This window comes from Oncorhynchus keta, chromosome 10 (assembly GCF_023373465.1).
Source record: "Oncorhynchus keta strain PuntledgeMale-10-30-2019 chromosome 10, Oket_V2, whole genome shotgun sequence".
Lineage (NCBI taxonomy): Eukaryota > Metazoa > Chordata > Actinopteri > Salmoniformes > Salmonidae > Oncorhynchus > Oncorhynchus keta.
This window is the reverse complement of record NC_068430.1, coordinates 41,077,143-41,097,024: the sequence shown is the minus strand read 5'-3', so window position 1 is coordinate 41,097,024 and position 19,882 is coordinate 41,077,143. Positions and strand designations below refer to the sequence as shown.

Below are 19,882 nucleotides of genomic sequence, written 5' to 3'. Positions count from 1 at the left end.
CGAATAGACTAAAAAGCATTTATTTCTTTTTTGTATCGGCTTTCAATTTTTTTTACCGGGTCAAAAGCTGTTTTTTTTTTACAGTTTAAAGGAAACCCTGGTGCTTTATGATCATGTAGTGACTGAGTAGTGTAGCCATGCTCTGATGACTGCTAAGAAATGTCCGTTATATTCATTTCCACATAGTTTGCAATGCATACCAGCAGTATCACTTATTTCTATTGTGATGATTCCTTATCCAGAGTTCGGGGTGTTTGTGGACGCATACGGCCGCAGGAGTCGAAGTGAGGACATCAAATGGAGCCGTCTGCCTCTCTCGTTTGGTAAGTCAAAATCATTTCCCATCGGAAACCATCATCTCGGGAGTGATCCTAACCAGAGCATTGAAGGATTGCCATCTAGAAAAGTGTTATAATAAGACATTATAGGGGCTTGTAACACAGTGCTCCTCTCTATATCAGCCTACAGAGAACCCTACCTGTTTGTGACCTACTTCAACTCGTTGGATGTGATCGAGGTCCAGGGCCACTCTGCTCTAGGGTAAGATCACCTCACTGATCCTTTACTTAACTGCAACCCTGAGCTAGTTAGCATAACATTGTAAGACATAAATGGGGGGGGGTATTGTGTCTTGGTCAGGGCCCACTCGTACGCTCACCTGGACATCCCCAACCCGCGCTACCTGGGCCCAGCCATCTCCTCCGGAGCCATTTACCTGGCATCGTCCTACCAGAACAAGCTCCGGGTCATCTGCTGTAAGGGCAACCTGGGACAGGAGGGGGAGCTGCAGAGGAATGGCTCTGGACGCAGGTACGTTAATATGGCTCTTTCTTCTGGGATTTGGAGCAACAATGGGGATCCATCATTCTGTCACTGCACCTTCTGTTGGCTGAGATGGTTAGTGGAGGCAGGATTGGGGCAGTCATGGTTACAGTGTGACTTCAGAATGACTTCCCCTCTCTCTAAGTTCGCCCATTGTTTAAATTCCACCAGGAATCACTGAAGTGCACGGTGATGGTGTGGAGCTTCTCACAGGTGGCACGCTTGCTGCATGGGTTGGCATACAAATGACATACAGTAGGTTGGCATACAGGTGACATAGGTTGGCATACAAATGACATACAGTAGGTTGGCATACAGGTGACATAGGTTGGCGTACAGGTGGCATAGGTTGGCGTACAGGTGGCATAGGTTGGCGTACAGGTGGCATAGGTTGGCGTACAGGTGGCATAGGTACAGATGGCGTTGGCGTACAGATGGCAGGTGGCACAGATGGGTTGGCGTACAGATGGCATAGGTTGGCGTACAGGTGGCATAGGTTGGCGTACAGATGGCATAGGTTGGCGTACAGGTGGCATAGGTTGGCGTACAGTTGATATAGCCTGGCAAACAGGTGGCATAGGTTGGCGTACAGGTGGCATAGGTTGGCGTACAGATGGCATAGGTTGGCGTACAGATGGCATAGGTTGGCGTACAGATGGCGGCGTACAGATGGCATAGGTTGGCGTACAGTTGATATAGTCTGGCAAACAGGTGGCATAGGGTTGGCATAGGTTACAGATGTCATAGGTTGGCGTACAGATGTCATAGGTTGGCGTACAGATGGCATAGTTTGGCGTACAGATGGCATAGGTTGGCAAACAGGTCAAATCAAATCAAATTCATTTATATAGCCCTTCGTACATCAGCTGATATCTCAAAGTGCTGTACAGAAACCCAGCCTAAAACCCCAAACGGCAAGCAATGCAGGTGTAGAAGCACGGTGGCTAGGAAAAAGAAAGGCCAAAACCTAGGAAGAAACCTAGAGAGGAACCAGGCTATGTGGGGTGGCCAGTCCTCTTCTGGCTGTGCCGGGTGGAGATTATAACAGAACATGGCCAAGATGTTCAAATGTTCATAAATGACCAGCATGGTCGAATAATAGTAAGGCAGAACAGTTGAAACTGGAACAGCAGCATGGCCAGGTGGACTGGGGACAGCAAGGAGTCATCATGTCAGGTAGTCCTGGGGCATGGTCCTAGGGCTCAGGTCCTCCAAGAGAGAGAAAGAAAGAAGGAGAGAATTAGAGAATGCACACTTAGATTCACACAGGACACCGAATAGGACAGGAGAAGTACTCCAGATATAACAAACTGACCCTAGCCCCCCGACACAAACTACTGCATCATAAATACTGGAGGCTGAGACAGGAGGGGACAGGAGACACTGTGGCCCCATCCGAGGACACCCCCGGACAGGGCCAAACAGGAAGGATATAGGTTGGCGTACAGATGGCATAGGTTGGCGTACAGATGGCATAGGTTGGCATACAGTTGATATAGTCTGGCAAACAGGTGGCATAGGTTGGCGTACAGATGGCATAGGTTGGCGTACAGATGGCATAGGTTGGCGTACAGATGGCATAGGTTGGCGTACAGATGGCATAGGTTGGCGTACAGATGGCATAGGTTGGCGTACAGATGGCATAGGTTGGCGTACAGATGGCATAGGTTGGCGTACAGATGGCATAGGTTGGCGTACAGTTGATATAGTCTGGCAAACAGATGGCATAGGTTGGCGTACAGATGGCATAGGTTGGCGTACAGGTGGCATAGGTTGGCGTACAGGTGGCATAGGTTGGCGTACAGATGGCATAGGTTGGCGTACAGATGGCATAGGTTAGCGTATATAACTGGTGAACTATCTGGTGATGGTGTTCCATCTGCTACACCATCTCAGACCTGGATTAATACTAGCCTCTGTTCTTTGCAGGAGGAAGATTTCATGTTTTATTTGTAACAAAGCCTAAGTAAGGCAATTTTTATTCAAAATGGCCCCTGTGTGATGTTATAATAAAATATTTAAAATAAAGTATGGACACTTCTTATATTTTCTGAGACTTCCTATATCAACCAATCAAGCACCTGCATTAATGTACATAATATTGCAGAGATTGTGTGTTTAGAGTTAGCTGATTTGACCACCGTACCATATAGTGCTTTATGATGTTTAAAGGAACAGTAGAGATGGTTCATTGCTATTTTTCCTCATCAAAAATAAAGTACAAAGACCGAATTCAAAAAAGCCATCCCAAATGTAATTTGTCAACCCTCATTCAGCCTTTATCCATACATGGAAAAGTGTTGTACTCGCTCTGTGCAATTTAGGGCTGAAAATGAGTGTTGATTATAACGCTAAATGAAGTGTAGGTGTGCCACCTCTGCAGGTCACGGATGGAAAAAGACCAGCTACAATTTTCATATCATTGATTCCATAATCCTCTGTGGACTATAGAATTGGAGATGTGACTTCTGGAGCTAACATGGTGATGATATGACTCAATCTCTTTAGCTCGCTATTCATTGGTGGAACCAAATGTGCAGTCAGCCATGTCTCATTTTTCTCCGTTGCACTTGCTCATTCTAGTCTCCTACTGTGACAGAGTGTGGCTAACAAATTACCTGTCTGCATTATCTCCAAGGATTTCAATGAGAATTGCTTTCTCCACATCCAAAGCCGTCGCTCGCTGCAGTCATTATTTCATTTTACAGAGCTATTGAGAGTATTACACTAGCCATAGTTTTGATTGACATAAGCTTAATATGCATTTACACTGACGTTAAGAACACCTGCTTTTTCCATGACATAGACTGACTAGGTGAATCCAGGTGAAAGCTACGATCCCTTATTGATGTCACTTGTTAAATCCACTTCAATCAGTATAGATGAAGGGGAGGAGATAAGTTAAAGCTTTTTAAGCCTTGAGACAATTGAGACATGGATTGGGTGTGTGTTTGTGCCATTCAGAGGGTGAATGGGCAAGACAAAAGATTTAAGTGCCTTTGAACCGGGGTATGGTAACAGGTGCCAGGTGCACTGGTTTGTGTCAAGAACTGCAATGCTGCTGGGTTTTTTCCACGCTCAACAGTTTCCCGTGTGTATTGAGAATGGTCCACCACCCAACGGACATCCAGCCAACTTGACACAACTGTGGGATGCATTGGAGTCAACATGGGCCAGCATCCCTGTGGATCGACACCTTGTAGTCCATTCGCCGATGAATTAAGGCTGTTCTGAGAGCAAGTGGGGGGGTAGTGTCCCTCCCACGGTTCTTGTTCATACAGATAGTGCCCCTTCCATGGTTCTTGTTCATACAGATAGTTCCCCTCCCACAACCCCAGCAGTACACTATGCAATGCTTTCTTGACACCATCTCTGATGGTCTAACAAAATGTTGACCCTGTGATCTTTGTCATGTGGTCCCCGGCCCTCTCCATCTCCACAATGGGTCTCTCCACCCCCTTTCTATCCGCAGCCCCAACAAGCGTGGGCCGCCTTCCTACAATGAGCACATCACCAAGCGCCTGGCAGCCAGCCCCGCGTTGCACAGTGACCCAGGCACGCCGCGCCGCTACCGCGAGGCCCGCACCGAGTTCCGCCGCGATAAGTCGCCCGGCCGCCCGCCGCACTCAGTGGAGAGGGAGAAGTCTCCCAGTGGCAGGATGATGATGGACCCCCGTCTGGCCAGGTCTCCAGGAAGGGCCATGGGGGGGGACCTACGCCTCGACCGCTCCCCAGGGAAGCTGATGGACCGGGACGTGAGGAGGGAGAGGTCACCCGGCCGGGGGTTCGAGGAGCAGCAGCCTGGAGTTCGCCAGAGACTCCACACCAGCTCCGGTCGCACGCCCCTCACCACGGTTAACAAGGTGAGACAGTAGACTATGTACAGAATACTTCCCAGAGTCCTATGTACTTCCCTTGCCCACATTACAGGACATAACTTGAGTGGTATTGGGTGCATTACTTTTGATCAAAGGCCTATGGTCCCATGCTCTGTCTTTTTTTTAATAGTTCCCATGGATATGCTGACTCATGTGGTTTTCAATACGACGTTCCTATTCCAGTGATATTGTTACGGAACCAATAACTAGCCTATGGATATTGTTACACTCGTTAAGGGTCTTAGGCCTAGTTAACCAGTCTGTAACCTGAATGAATGTGTGCATTTATGTGAGAAATCGGTGTATGCGCCTAGGTGTTGAATGTACAGCTCTGTCTCTCTCAACCTCTTGGTCGGCCAGTCCAAGCGGATTATTATTTGTTTTCAATGGTGACGAAAAAGGAAAGTGCAAACAGGCACGCCCAAACAAGATTCAAAACCAAACGAAAGGCCTCATTGCCACCAAACCAACCAGCAGCCTCCCGGCTCTCCAAGCTGGCACTCTGACTGATCACCTCAATTGGCAGCACCTGATGTGCTTATCAACCAGTCTCAGCGCCTGGACGAGATTGCTGCAGCCCCCTGGGGGAATAGTGTGGAAGTGTATACTGGATAGTGGGTTTGCCTATCTCCTAACACTAACATTTACACTAACCTTATCATCTGACCCTATTTGTCTCTGATCTCTCTGTACAGGTGTGGGATCAGTCATCTGTTTGAGTGACAGCAGCGCAACATCAGTTAGAAGAGTGACATCCCCAGCACAGCACATCACTCAGTTCTTACCAGGGTTTGGGAAGAGGAGCGGGGTCAGAATACTGCATCACCTAGAGAGCCCAATAGGAAAAGCAGCTAAAGTGTTGATGACCTACTGTCGAAGCTGAATGTCATGTGTATGGGTTTTTACTAGAATAAATCATAAAAAATAATAATAATGTTGATATACATTAACAAACAAAAAAGAAGTATCCATCATTTAAAGTCAGCAAGGACCAAAACATAACATTTGTCACAAACGCTGACAAAAACGCTTGGAATATCTGCAAAATTACATCCTGGAAATAGCACTTACAGATGAGGCTTCAGAGTTTAGAGAAACAACGAAATGTTCTCCTGGATTTGCTCTCACCCTGTGCATATCAGCTAGATCAGTGGTGGGCATCTCCTAGGGATGCAGTGTGTGCAGGCTTTTGTTACAGCCCAGCACTAACACACCTCATTCAAATAATCAACTAATCCTAGTCTTTGATTTACATCAAGTGTAATTAGGTGTGTGTGTTAGAGATGATATGGAATAAAGTCTACACACACACAGCGGCCCTCTAGTATTGATCCATCCCTGAGCTAGATGACTACAGCTGACACACTAAAACTGCGCTACCCACAATCCCCAGCACCAGCTGGCTCTCGGGCCTTTATAAATCAGCACGATGCTATTTGACACTGTAAATAGGCAGACTTCGGTTTAGTCCGAAATTGCACCCTACTCCATATATAGTGCACTGCTTTTGTCAAAAGTAGTACACTTTAAAGATTAGGGTGCCATTTCAGACTGAGCCTGACTTTTTATAGATACTGAAAGGGAACCTCAAGGCTGGAAAAGCCACGTCTATTTTTGTTAAAGAGAAAAGTGATTGTTGTGTGTCCTCTTGAATGTCAAATGAATATTATTCTTTTAAAAACGTCCTTTATCGAGTGAGCATTTTGCCCTGGTCCCATCTTGTGTAATGCACTTCCACACGCAAAAGCAAATTTACATGCGGCTTGAGAAATCATTAAGCTTACAACCCACTACTTGAATATTTCCTTTTTTTACCCCAATCTCCCCTTACCTTGTGTATACATACCCTCGAAAGTGTTGTTTATGATCGATCGGTGCATAAAATAATGTTCTTTGATTAACTGATTCTTACGGCATGGATGTACTTAAATGAGAATGGAAAATACATATCCTATGATCTTCAACTTCATTTCAGTGAACTACATGCGATTCGACACTGGAGCATGAGCGATTAAAGAAAGAAATCTACATGTTTTAGTTAGCCTTCAATTTCCATTTTCTTTCAAATCCTCCTGAGCTATTATGAGCGACATTTTCCTACTGCTAAACACCTCTCATGCAGCAAGAACAAATATGGTATTTTCAGTCACATAAGCCTACTCTTTATACTTTAATATATCTACTTGCTTTTGATTTACTTATTCTTGATATTAAAAAAAAAAGAAAGAAATCTGCCATTTTTTAAATTTATTTATATTCAACCAAATTCAGTGGAGCACTGAAAGGTCACGTAGCAAATGCTTTTGGAACAGATTTTGGCCTACATGTGCAATAAGAAAGCTTTTTGCTCACATCCTCTACACACAGAAGAAGACATTTTTAATTTTACTCAGCATCAGGGTGGGAGTGAACAGGGTTGTAAATTGATTTTAATTGCAGGCTTACTTATCAATTTACCATCTGCTACGTAAGTCCAGCCTTCTACTGTTTCAGATTTCAGAAACTTTGCTGGAGCAAAATACCAGTGATGCACAGATATGAGCTAAACTTTAGATATGTGCATTCTGAGGATTCCATTTAGACGAGGAACATGTCGCCCTGTGCTCGATATGAAATATTGATGTCTTACAAATGCTAACAAAATATGTACTAGCTTTCCCTGTAGAGTTTTGTCACACAATATTAAACATAACCACTGTCTTTAATTGCTGGCGTATATCCTGTGTGGCCTATGTGGAATCGCGCGAGAGAGAAAGAGCAATTGTGTAAGAAAGAGGGAGAAAGAGATTGTGTGTTTATGTCCAGTGTGTCAGGGTAACAATGCACATTTGGTATTCACTAGCTGCCCCAGCCTTACTGTGACAATGCCTTCCCATTCTGGAGCCACTGGCATGCAGAGCAGCAGCGGCTATTTGTGTCTTAAACTGGGAATAACTCTGAGGAGAAAGACAGCTGCCTGTGCCCAGGAACAATTGTTCATCTGAGGGGTGTGGGTGAGTGAATGGCAGTCAAACTTTAAATGTAATCTTCATACATGTTGCTTTAAAGTTTAGATGTAGACAGCTGTAATTGTCTAAATTAGGGGAAGCTTATACAGTCCTGTTTCACTATATGTACATGTGAGTAACCTGTACAGGTGTGAAATGGAAATGTGTTTTTTGCATATTCCACTCCCTCTGAGACGCCCTCAGAGAATGAGGTCACAGCCAGGTGATCAGCCATTATCAACGGTGACCCCGGAGAAGTTAGGTTTAAATGCCTTGTCGGCTCAGGCATTCGACCCACCAACCTTTTGCTTATTGGCCTCTAACCGCCAGGCTACCTATCTGATTTTACGATCTCAAATAAACAAGTTACTAGAGACTCCTTCCATGCTGTGAAGGGACAGAGATTATGGCATAAGTCACATATGCTATTTAGACATTGACTCGTTGTTAAACACCTTGCTGAAAGAGAAGATTGACAATGACGAGGTGAAGAAGGCTTTCAGCACATCACCTTTTATATAGACAAGTCCCCCACCCAGACATTGTTGGGAGATTCTGACCCTAACACCCTATTCACTGATTGGCACTTTAGCACTTTCCCTTGCCAGCATGACCGGACCTGACAGGAGTGGTACTGGGTGACTTGTGAACTCTAATTGACACATTGTAAGGCACTGTTCTCCGTCTCAACAGGGTCACACTTAAGTATTGGATCCCAGCTAATGTTGCGCTGCAGAGTTCGGAACGTGAAACTGGGTGCAAATGATTTTGAACATTCTTCCTTTCCTAGTCTCTCGTTAAAGAGTTTGTTCATAGAAAATACAAATTGACATGGTTTTCCAGCTACCATGGCTGCTGTTTTTAAACATGTGAAATAGACTCGCTTATGATACAAAGTTGCATGCGCTAAAACAGTTAGAAAGATTTATGTGAAGAGAGAGTTAACTAGCTATGACCGCTTGAGTGAAGCGTGGGCTCTGTAAATCAGTGATATGTATAGAAGCATGTGAGAGATGTGACTGGGCTTGCTCCACTGTTAACCCAGCGTGCCAGTCACACTCCCCTGACAGCGGCAGGGCTATAAATAATGGCTTAATAAGCTAATATTTGTCCACACTGGCTTTCATCTTTAAAATGTATTGTTATATTGGCCTTAGACAAACAAATTAACATGTAATGACGGCATAAACACACATCTAACAATTTGAAGAGCATAGAGGTAGTGGTAGTAGCCTAGTAGAGGTAGATAGGCTACTAGCTGTCAAAAATATTTTCCGCCGAGCTGTACGGCGCTGGCCTGATTACAGAACCAGCACAGTACAATTTGGGTCAGCATGATGGTGTGAAAAGGGTGTAACCTACTAGGTAATCGGGGCTATGCTTCCGCTAAAACCACAACGACTCAACAGCTGGTTCTTAGTTCCTCTAGTTTTGTCTAGAGTGCAAAGAACCTTGTCGTGACTCTGGACAACACCCTGTTGGTCTCTGCGAATGTCAAAGCAGTGACTCACTCCTGCAGGTTTGTGCTCTACAACAGGGTTCCCCAACGGGCGGCCCGCGGGTGCTTTTATTTGGCCACCCAAGTTTTCTGAGCAAAAGCATTTATTTAAATGTTTTATTGTTTTCATTGTTGGACTTATAAGACTATAAACACCAGGAAATTAGCTCCAAGGGATTTTAATGTAAGAAGTCCAGTTCCCAAGTATTCCCATGCATAATAGATACATGACCGTATACAAATGTAAGCAAGGTTTGAATTAATGATGTTTTAGTCAAACATTATATATGTTTGGGCTTCTTGCAGTCAATTTGCAGTCGACAAATGATTTGTAATTATATACTTGGTGATTCAAGCCCTGAATGCTGATTGTCTGACAGGTGTGGTATATCAGACCGCATACCACGGGTATGACAAAACATTTATATTGAATATGGTAGTTACGTTGGTAACCAGTTTATAATAGCAATAAGGCACCTCAGGGGTTTGTGGTATATGGCCAATATACAACAGCGAAGGACAGTATCCAGGCACTCCACGTTGCATCGTGCATTAGAACAGCCCTTAGCCATGGTATATTGGCCATATACCCCACCCCCTCGGCCTTATTGCTTAATTATGTTCCGGCCTCCCCGACCTTCTGCTCAAGAAAGAAAATCGTAGAGTACGACCCTACCTCACACAGGAAGCGGCACAGGTCCTAATCCAGGGCACTTGTCATCTCCCATCTGGACTACTGCAACAGTCTCCTGGCTGGGCTCCCTTTTTGTGCCATCAAACCCCTGAAACTTATCCAGAACGCTGCAGCCGGCCTGGTGTTCAACCTCTCCCATGTCACCCCGCTCCTCTGCACACTCCACTGGCTTCCAGTCGAAGCTCGCATCCACTACAAGATCATGGTACTTGCCTATGGAGCAGCAAGAGTAACTGCCCCTCCCTACCTTCAGGCTATGGCCAAATCCTACACCTCAACCCGAGTTTTCAGTTCTGCCACCTCTGGTGTCTTGGCACTCCCACCCCTAAGGGAGGGCAGCTCCCACTCTGCCCAGTCAAAGCTCTTCTCTGTCCTGGCACCACAATGGTGGAACCAGCTTCCCCCTGAAACTAGGACAGCAGAGTCCCTGCTCATCTTCCGAAATCATCTGAAACCCTACCTATTCAAAGAGTATGTTAAATAATCCCACAGCACTCCCCCCCAACTAACATATTTTCTCCCCTTACTAGTCCTGAATTTGCTGTTAGCTACTTTATTGAAGAAAAATGTACTTACTATGACTGAGATATGTGGTTGTACCACCTAGCTATTTTAAGATGAATGCACTAACTATAAGTCACTCTGGATAAGAGTGTCTGTTAAATGACTAAAATATCTGCACACACACACACACAATATGGGCTGTGGATTGAACAGGCATCGCCTCTGCTTTGAGGTTGTGAGGCATCACTCACTCATTCATTCAGCAGCACTTTTAAAGCAGGGTAGGGGAGAGAGGGGAATATTCCATGTTCTCTCGGGGTAGGATTAGAGTTTTGGGTTCCTTTAAACCCCCCCTACCTACAGACTGTCAGTTTAAGATAGAGATATCTGTTTGGATGCGTCTCAATCCACTGCATCCGCCAATATCGCTCTTCCACATCTGCAGTGAAGGTTGGCAGAGCTAGAGCAGTGTTTGTCAGACCATGAGACATCCTGAAAATTGGTCTTCTCATGAAAATGTATTTTTACCTAAAGGGCAAATTCCATATTTTATCAAATTATTTTATTTTTATACCTAAAGGGGTCCTAAAATTCAAAATCAAATAGCTAAAAGATCCATAGTATGACCTTCCAACAAGTCCATATGTCAGCTTAACCTTTAGCATGCAAGGTCCTGTTATTCTAAACCACTGTTATTCCACTCTGAGAACTGACAATGAACTTTGGGGCGGAGGGCAATCGGGATTATTCTCTCGTGTGTGTGTGTGTGCGTGCCCCCCTGTGTGTGTGTTGTCATTTACCTGTCACTTCCTAAAGAAGGCATGGTTTATTTATATCGTCCAGTAGAATGGAGTGCATGTAGGCTACATAAAGGCCAGACAAAGCACTCTCCATTGTTCAGTTGCATTTTGGGAGTCCCATTGTTCTGTTCATCACCCATCTCCTCCAGCTCCAGCTATGGTAAGTGCCTGTCCTGTTCTATGCCACTGTAGGATTTCACACTGTCAGCTACGTATGTCAAGGGGGTGGTTGTAGGGGAAAGGGAATTATTAATGTAAAACCCCGCTAAGTCCTTAGAGGAAGCAGCTTACAGGTAGATAGATGTGTAGTTAGATCGGTTGACGACGGTAGCTTGAATGATGATGACAATTGTTCGAATCAAAAAAGGAATCTGTTAGTCATATTTTCTTTCATAGTGTTCTAGAAAATTAACATTTTCTATCTGTTCAGTATTTCCAGTATGTACAGTATTTTAAGTTGGGCATGATCACTCCTTAAATCATAGTATCTAGTTTAGTTAGTTCAAGGCATGGTCCTGTCAAAGACCGTTCTATCCCAAACATAACAGTTCTATTGTGTCGATACACTGCCGCTAGTATAAATCTGGGTAGATCTGCTCCTGGAAGTCCACAGTGTGCAGGCTTTTGCTCCAGCCCACTATGTTTTATGGATATACCTCTCCTTTCCACCTCTCCAAAGGCACCCAAGAAGGCAAAGAAGAAGTCAGCGGACTCTAACTCCAATGTGTTTTCGATTTTTGAGCAGTCTCAGATCCAGGAGTTCAAGGAGGTAATAATCTGTCTCTTCCCTTATTACCACGACGACAGCCCATCGATCACACTGCACCCTTTTCTGTCTGGTTTGTTTGTCATCGTCCTAGTGCCCAACCCATTCTGCCTCTACTGTTCAGATTGAATCACACTATCGGGTCAACCCGAACTACTATGCTAGCTCGGACATTTTCTTTTCACATTGTCCTTTCAAGCACAGTTCCAGGAACTATGGTGAATGTTTAACCAGGCCGCCTAATACATCTCGGTTTGGCCCTATAGTGTGAATCCGGCATCTCTGTAAGCCTGTATGTTTACCTGTCCCTCTGTCCATCACCTTCCATGAGTTGTCCATTTTCCACCTGTCTCTCTGCCTTTATCGTGAATTCCAGGCGTGTGGTATGAGCGGTGTCGCTCTTTAAATCATCGCCAGGCATTCAGGCCCTGTCATCGGTGATTAGGGAGGGCTGGGGATAGGATGGGAAATATGCCCTGGCCTGAATGCCACTCTTAAACCCCAGGGTGTAACATAGTATGAATACAGTAACTAAGAATAAAGGCTTAGAGAAAAGGAATGTCCAGAGATCCATTTTCCAGAGAGCGTCGATGGGATCGTTTTGACAAAGATTTCTGGCATGGAGATAACGTGTGGTCCACTTGACCAAACACCGGCACATTGAATGATTTGATATACAGAGTGGCTCCAACTGTAGGCCATGGGATTTACTGTCACTCTCCTCCCAACATATACACCCACACACATAGACAAACTCTAGTCCCTGGAGTCCTTTTCATGTCTCCCTTTAAGTGTTAACCTCCATATTGACAGGCCTTCACCATCATGGACCAGAACAGAGATGGATTCATTGACAAAAATGACCTGAGGGACACCTTTGCTGCACTGGGTGGGTTGAAGATGTATTCTACTATGTATCTATTTGTTCAGTTAGGTCAGTAAGAATGTATTCCCGTTTACAATAACAACCTGGCCATAACGAAAGCAATGGTACTGACCCATGTCTCTGTAACAGGGCGGCTCAACGTGAAGCAGGAGGAGATAGATGAGATGCTGAAAGAGGCGTCCGGCCCCGTCAACTTCACCATCTTCCTCACCATGTTCGGGGAGAAGCTGAAAGGTGAGGTGTGCAAACAAGGGATGCATTCAGTTGGTTAAACGTCGTGCTACATTTTGCAACAGTGCTGAATGTCACTTCCTCCCAAACGTTTAACAGATGAGTTGCCTGAATCCTAATTTGAATGACATTTTCCCTCTGAATTTTTGTACTGTTGTACTCTTATATTGTCCACGTCTGCCTCCCATCGACTTAGTTCTAATTAGACGTTTTCTCTGTGTAGGCGCTGATCCAGAGGAGACTATCCTCAATGCTTTTAAAGTATTTGACCCCGAAGGAAAAGGGGTCCTGAGGAAGGACTTGTGAGTAGTCGCGTGTGCGTTTGTGTAAATGGGCCTATAGGGTCAAAGCTTTGTGGAGATGGTTAATGTCATCCTTGTTCTTGCTCGTCTTCAGTGTGACAGAGATGCTGACGACACAAGCGGACAGATTTTCTCCTGAAGAGGTTGGCGCACAACCAATTTGCACTAAACGCAATATAATCTATATACTGTCCACACACACACATTTGCACACATTGACCCATTGCACATACAACTATTGAAATACAGCAGACAAACCATTTTAAATAAACAACTCGTCACCACTCATAATCAGTAACATAACATAGCTAATGCATAAACATGTTGCGTGTTGCTTCGAAAATGGTGTGAAGCACGTGATGTGTACGCCAGTGATTGAGTCACTAAATCTTCTCGCTGGTTTTCTCAGATGGAGCAGATGTTTGCAGCCTTCCCACCAGACGTGGCAGGAAATCTAGACTACAAAAACCTTGTGCACGTCATCACACACGGAGAAGAGAAGGACCAGGAGTAACGAACTCCCTGCTCCTTTAGTGTGTCTGTCAGTGCTAGAAATACAAGCTCTAGACAAGAGATAATCGAGCGCTTCTATTTCTCTGGTCAAAACACCTATCGGCAGTCATCTATCATCTCCAGGCTCCATCCACGGTCCTGTGTGCTTGCCCCGCCCACTTAACATAATCAGATCAGGTGAAGCTCCACAGTGGAAGGGGGAGAAAGAGGGAACAGAGGGAAACTCACTGGCCTCTGCCTCCTACAAACGGCTCAAGACACTTTTCAACTGGCCTCCTTTTGTGATGCATTACGTTTGCCGCTCATCAGCAAGTGGTTAAGTCAGTGTTTTCCAAACTGTCCTCGGGATCCTAAGGGGTGCACGTTTTGGTTTTTGCCTGTAACATTACACAGCTAATTCAAATGACCAGAGCATGATGACGAGTTGATTATTTGAATCAGTTGTGTGGTGCTAGGGCAAAAAAAGAAACATACACCACTTGGGGTCCCGAGGACCGAGTTTGGGAAACGCTGCGTTAAGCCAACTGTCAAGCCAATTGTGTGTAAATGGTTGAATTCAGGCTACAGCTATTATACAATCTGATCACTGTCCAATAAATCACTTTAACTCATGTCTTTTGTCCATTTGTTATTTCTTCCACCTTACGATAATACATTTTGATTTTGAAGCAGCTCCTTTGAGAGCATAACAGCTATTAGATTCTCTTTTTTTTTTTACTTGATTGACTAATGACACATTAGAACGAATGTCATATGTTATAAGTGACATAATGTTTCAACTCAACAAATCTAGTATATGTATCAATGGGAGTATGCTTCCTTAAATGATTAAATTAACCTCTTAACAATTTGTCCAAGTTTATCACATAACTGCTGCTGCCACCCTGTGTTGTAAATAGGTCAAACAAAGAATATAGTTTACATCAGGGGTTAATGACAATCAGTGTGGGTTGTAAATAGTGCATAAGCAGACTTTTCCTAATACTAACAGCCCACTAGGCGAGCTTGAGGTTCAATCGATCTCTTCAGTAAGGAAGAGCTTTTCAACTGGTTTATAAACTGATTCAGGGTTTCAGCTTGGTTTTGGCAAAAGTCCTGCCCAGCAGCTGAGGGTGTGATGGATCCCCTAATACTAAGAGCATGTAGCCTTCTGTATTTAGAGAGGAGCAAGTGAGGTAGTAGAGATGGCTGTCTTCTGACATCAGACTGGGCTTCAAGGTACAGAGGGGCCTGACACTGCCCAAACATGGGGTTTGGTTTGGAAAGACAAAGCCCCTGTGTTTATTTTAGTTATTGTGATGACGTGACGGGGTAACGTTACACCGCATGATGTATCAAACAGGCAGACAATAAGCTGCCAGCAAGTGATCCCCCTAACGCCTGTTGTTGCTCCAATGAGCTGATGCCTGGCCATGCTGGGAGACTTTGACACAGGTGCAAAGCCCTGAGTCACCCAGTGTTTGTTATTTCATTGTCCAAAATTAAGCATTGTTCCTAGGGTGGGGGGGGACAAGGGCCTAGATGAGCTGTGGTATTTCCAACGATAATGGGAACAAACCTGTTCAAAAGTGTGTGTGTGTGTGTGTGTTTGTGTAGGGCTGTTGTGGTGACCATATTACTGCAACACTGGTAGTCATGAGTCATGACCGCAGTAAAATTCCACATAACGATTGAGTCACTGTAATCTCCTTTTATGCACTCTGGACATGCTTGGGTCGTGCCCAACTTGCTAATGACCATCAGGCAAACTCCGTTTTGTCTTATGGTCAGTTAGGATCACCACTTTATTTTATGAATGTGAAATGTCAGAATAATAGATAATGATTCATTTCAGATTTTATTTATTTCATCACATTTCCAGTGGGTCAGAAGTTTACATACACTGAATTAGTATTTGGTAGCATTGCCTTTAAATAGTTTAACATAGGTCAAACGTTTTAAGTAGCCTTCCACAAGCTTCCCAAAATAAGTTGGGTAAATTGTGGCCCATTCCTCCTGACAGAGCTGGTGAAACTGAGTCAGGTTTGTATGCCTTTGTACACCCAAATCACACCCTGACCAAACCAAAATAGAGACATAAAAAGCTCTAAGGTCAGGGCGTGACAACTCCAATACCTTGACTTTGTTGTCCTTAAGCCATTTTGACAACTTTGGAAGTATGCCTGGGGTCATTGTCCATTTGGAAGACCCATTTGTGACCAAGCATTAACTGATGTCTTGAGATGTTGCTAAAATATATCCACATAATTTTTCCTCTCTCATGATGCCATCTATTTTGTGAAGTGCACCAGTCCCTCCTGCAGCAAAGCACGACCCCAACATGATGCTGCTACCCCCCGTGCTTGACGGTTGGGATGGTGTTCTTCAGCTTGCAAGCCTCCCCTTTCCCTCCAAACATAACGATGGTCATTATGGCCAAATAGTTATATTTTTGTTTCATCAAACCAGAGGACATTTCTCCAAAAAGTACGATCTTTGTCCCCATGTGCAGTTGCAAACCGTAGTCTGGCTTTTTTATGGCGGTTTTGGAGGAGTGGCTTCTTCCTTGCTGAGCGGCCTATCAGGTTATGTCGATATAGGACTCGTTTTATTGTGGATATAGATACTTTTGTACCTGTTTCCTCCAGCATCTTCACAAGGTCCTTTGCTGTTGTTCTGGGACTGATTTGCACTTTTTGCACCAAAGTACGTTCATCTCTAGGAGACAACACGTCTCCTTCCTGAGCGGTATGACGGCTGCATGGTCCCATGGTGTTTATACTTGCATACTATTGTTTGTACAGATGAAAGTGGTACCTTCAGGCTTTGCTCCCAAGGACGAACCAGACTTGTGGAGGTCTTGGATGATTTCTTTAGATTTTTTTTTGAAGGTAGGCCTTGAAATACATCCACAGGTACACCTCCAATTGACTCAAATGATGTCAATTAGCCTATCAGAAGCTTCCAAAGCCATGACGTCATTTTTTGGAATTTTCCAAGCTGTATAAAGACACAGTCAACTTAGTGTATGTAAACGTCTGACCCACTGGAATTGTGATAAGTGAAATTGTTGGACAAATTACTTGTGTCATGCACAAAGTAGATGTCCTAGCCGACTTGCCAAAACTATAGTTTGTTAACAAGACATTGTGGAGTGGTTGAAAAACGAGTTATAATGACTACAACATAAGTGTATGTAAACTTCTGACTTCAACAGTAGGTGGGGGCGAAGTGACTACGCATAGGTATCAAACAAACAGCGAGTAGCCGCAGTGTGTGGGGGGGGTGTCCGGTGGCGATTTTTATGAATTGTTCAGCAGTCTAATGGCTTGGGGGTAGAAGCTGTTGAGGAGCCTTTTGGTCCTAGACTTGACGCTCCAGTTCCGCTTTCCGTGGGGTAGCAGAGAAAACAGTCTGTAACTTGGTGACTGGTCTCAATTTTATGGGCTTTCCTCTGACACTGCTTATTATATAGGTCCTGGATGACAGGAAGCTTGCCCCTAGTGATGTACTGGGCTGTTCACACTACCCTCTTTAGCGCCTTACGGTCAGATGCCGAGCAGTTGCCAGACCAGGCGGTGATGCAACCGGTCAGGATGCTCTTGACGGTGCAGCTGTAGAACTTTTTGTGGATCTGAGTACCCATGCCAAATCTTTTCAGTCTCCTGAGGGGGAAAAGATTTTGTCTTGGTATGTTTGGACCATGATAGTTCGTTGGTGATGTGGACACCAAGGAACTTGAAACTCTCAAACCGCTCCACTACAGCCCCGTTGATATTAATGGGGGCCTGTTTGGCTCGCCTCTTCCTATCGCTCCTTAGTCTTGCTCACATTGAGGGAGAGGTCGCTGTCCTGGCACCACACACAAACGGTCTCAGTGAACTACCTTAATTTATCCACCATCTTTGTTCATAGCCAACACAACAAATACATGGTTAGTGTGATTGTGTGAGCGCGTAACGGATGTAGGTTTATGTGATTGTGTGAGTGTTGAATGGAAATAGAATTGGTTGGTGATGATGACTGCAGTACCTGGTTGACATGGTCCTCCATGATGCGGCTGTGCTGCCTCTGATGAAGTCTCCTCAGGGTGCGTTTCCTAACCCCATCTCCTTCTTCCTCTGCCACAGCTTAGCATGATCTCCTTCATCTGAGGAAAAGGAATAGCTTGAAAAAAAGTAATTATCCTAGCCTGGTCCTAGATCTGTTTGTGGTACCTTCCATACTCCTATATAGCCATAGGTTATTTTCATACCAAGCAGATCTGGGACCAGGCTATCATTGTCCATCCCACTGACTGATCTGAGAGAGCTTTAGCAACATGCAACAGTCCTTTATCAAGTAATTTAGCAACAGTCATTCTGATTGGTCTTACCTTGGTGTCAAGACAGCCTCGGTGTTACGTCTATTTCCGGAGGGCAACCGGGTAACTGTCATTGTCCACGAGGAGTCGCTGGTTTTGCTCATAAAGGTTTTCCTTCTTTCTCTGAATATTTTCGGGCATAATTCTGGCCTGTCTGTGACATTATTGTCTAAATAATGAAATGGCTGTCCATGTCAAAGGCTTGATCAAGCCACATAACATGCCAAAATCAATGACAGACCTAAATGAATAACAGGCCTGTCAGGCTACAACAAACAATTTTTCAGATGAGATTGCAGTAGTCACCAGTGTAGGCCACCTAGCCTTCGATTTTTTTGGTTTGTGAATTATTATTTTTAACTTCTCATTGTTAATTGGTAATGTAAACTCACCCCATTCCGTACAAATTTTGCGCAACCGCAACATTCAAACGAGGCTACAAAGAAAGCTAATGGGACTGTGTTGACGTCAAAATTGGGGGTGTGAACTCGGTTTCTATTCAAGCGTTGATCGACATGGTAATGGCTCTATAGTATTGGAGAAAAGTTGAAAAAACTGACCCTCCGTTACATCTTGACGTGTCATGTCGTAACATACAGCATGCATAAAGCAACTATCTCTGTCTTATAATCTCTCTCCACCAGGTGTAGCACTTCTTATCATCGTTTAAAAACAAGAAATGGACAGTGACGGGGGTAAGGAGGGGATACCTAGTCATTTTTTTCGTCAGCATTGCATGCGATCATCATTCTCAAATCCGCTGTTTACTTCTAAGATCACTTTAGCACCGCCCTGAAAACCCAATTCAAATTCGACACAAACCTTCAAATAGGTATGTCATAACACATTACATAAACTCTTTATAGTGTTTTATTTACATTTTAGAGGCGATAAGGTGATAAATTGGACAGATTGAGTGGGAAAAAAGCAATTTTCCCACACAACATCTCCTTCTCACTATCACGCATTAGTTTCTTGCTTGAATTATGCAGAAACGGGCAGCATTTAGGTCATGTAATTGATTCTGTTGGAAAGGGGAGAAATTGTGCTTTACAATGGTATTGACTTCACAGTTGATCTGGCAGTATTACGTTTTTGGGGCGTTAAAATAAGGGCAATTGTACGGACCAAGGCGATGTACAAAAGCATGCTCGAGCGGCAGAGTCGATATCCGCGCTTATAAACCCAGGGCGTTACAATACTTAAGCATTTTTTATTTAATTTAATTTCTTAAATAATTCCACGAGTATCACTTTGGACGTATTGCCAATTGTTTAAGCGTTCATCAGCGTTCTACAGATTGGCGGGAATGGCGCAACACAAATCGGATTGATTTATTATTTAGGCCAGGGTTGCATACCATTTATCTCCAATAAACAGAAATACACATTGGTTGGAAATTGGAATTGTGTGCGTGTCACTTATCTTCTCACCAAATATTGAGCTTCCCTAAACCCAAAATAACTGGCGGAGCTCGGGGCTGCCATTTCGCTGAAAAACGAATCCCATATTGTAGAACATCCCTTGTAAAAAAATACATTTTAAAAATCGCACACTGCCGCTAGATGGCAGACTACAGCTAAAAGTTTAAATGCACCAGCCTACTGGTAAAACTTGGAGGCTCCAGGTGGGGGCGAGCTGCGTGTCCCCATGAGTGCA

General features: G+C 44.3%; 2 protein-coding genes across 6 annotated transcripts in view; both read left to right on the top strand.

The window, feature by feature from the left end:
* cita (citron rho-interacting serine/threonine kinase a) overlaps positions 1 to 7,405 on the top strand; it is a 55,368-nt gene extending 47,963 nt beyond the window's left edge. For all 5 annotated transcript variants that reach the window (XM_052527041.1, XM_052527040.1, XM_035778172.2 and 2 more), the window contains 5 exons: positions 243 to 323; positions 462 to 540; positions 640 to 810; positions 4,295 to 4,685; positions 5,396 to 7,405. In XM_052527041.1, the coding sequence (XP_052383001.1) occupies positions 243 to 323; positions 462 to 540; positions 640 to 810; positions 4,295 to 4,685; positions 5,396 to 5,419 (746 nt within the window). In that variant the 3' untranslated portion in view covers positions 5,420 to 7,405. The remainder of the gene's footprint in view (positions 1 to 242; positions 324 to 461; positions 541 to 639; positions 811 to 4,294; positions 4,686 to 5,395) is intronic.
* Positions 7,406 to 11,208: 3,803 nt separating this feature from the next.
* Positions 11,209 to 14,492, top strand: LOC118388749 (myosin regulatory light chain 2, ventricular/cardiac muscle isoform). The gene is made up of 7 exons (XM_035778168.2): positions 11,209 to 11,343; positions 11,863 to 11,952; positions 12,763 to 12,838; positions 12,965 to 13,069; positions 13,290 to 13,368; positions 13,463 to 13,511; positions 13,778 to 14,492. Exons 1-7 carry the CDS (start codon positions 11,341 to 11,343, stop codon positions 13,880 to 13,882), a joined length of 507 nt encoding a protein of 168 aa, XP_035634061.1. The 5' UTR covers positions 11,209 to 11,340; the 3' UTR covers positions 13,883 to 14,492.
* The last annotated feature ends 5,390 nt before the right edge of the window (positions 14,493 to 19,882 follow it).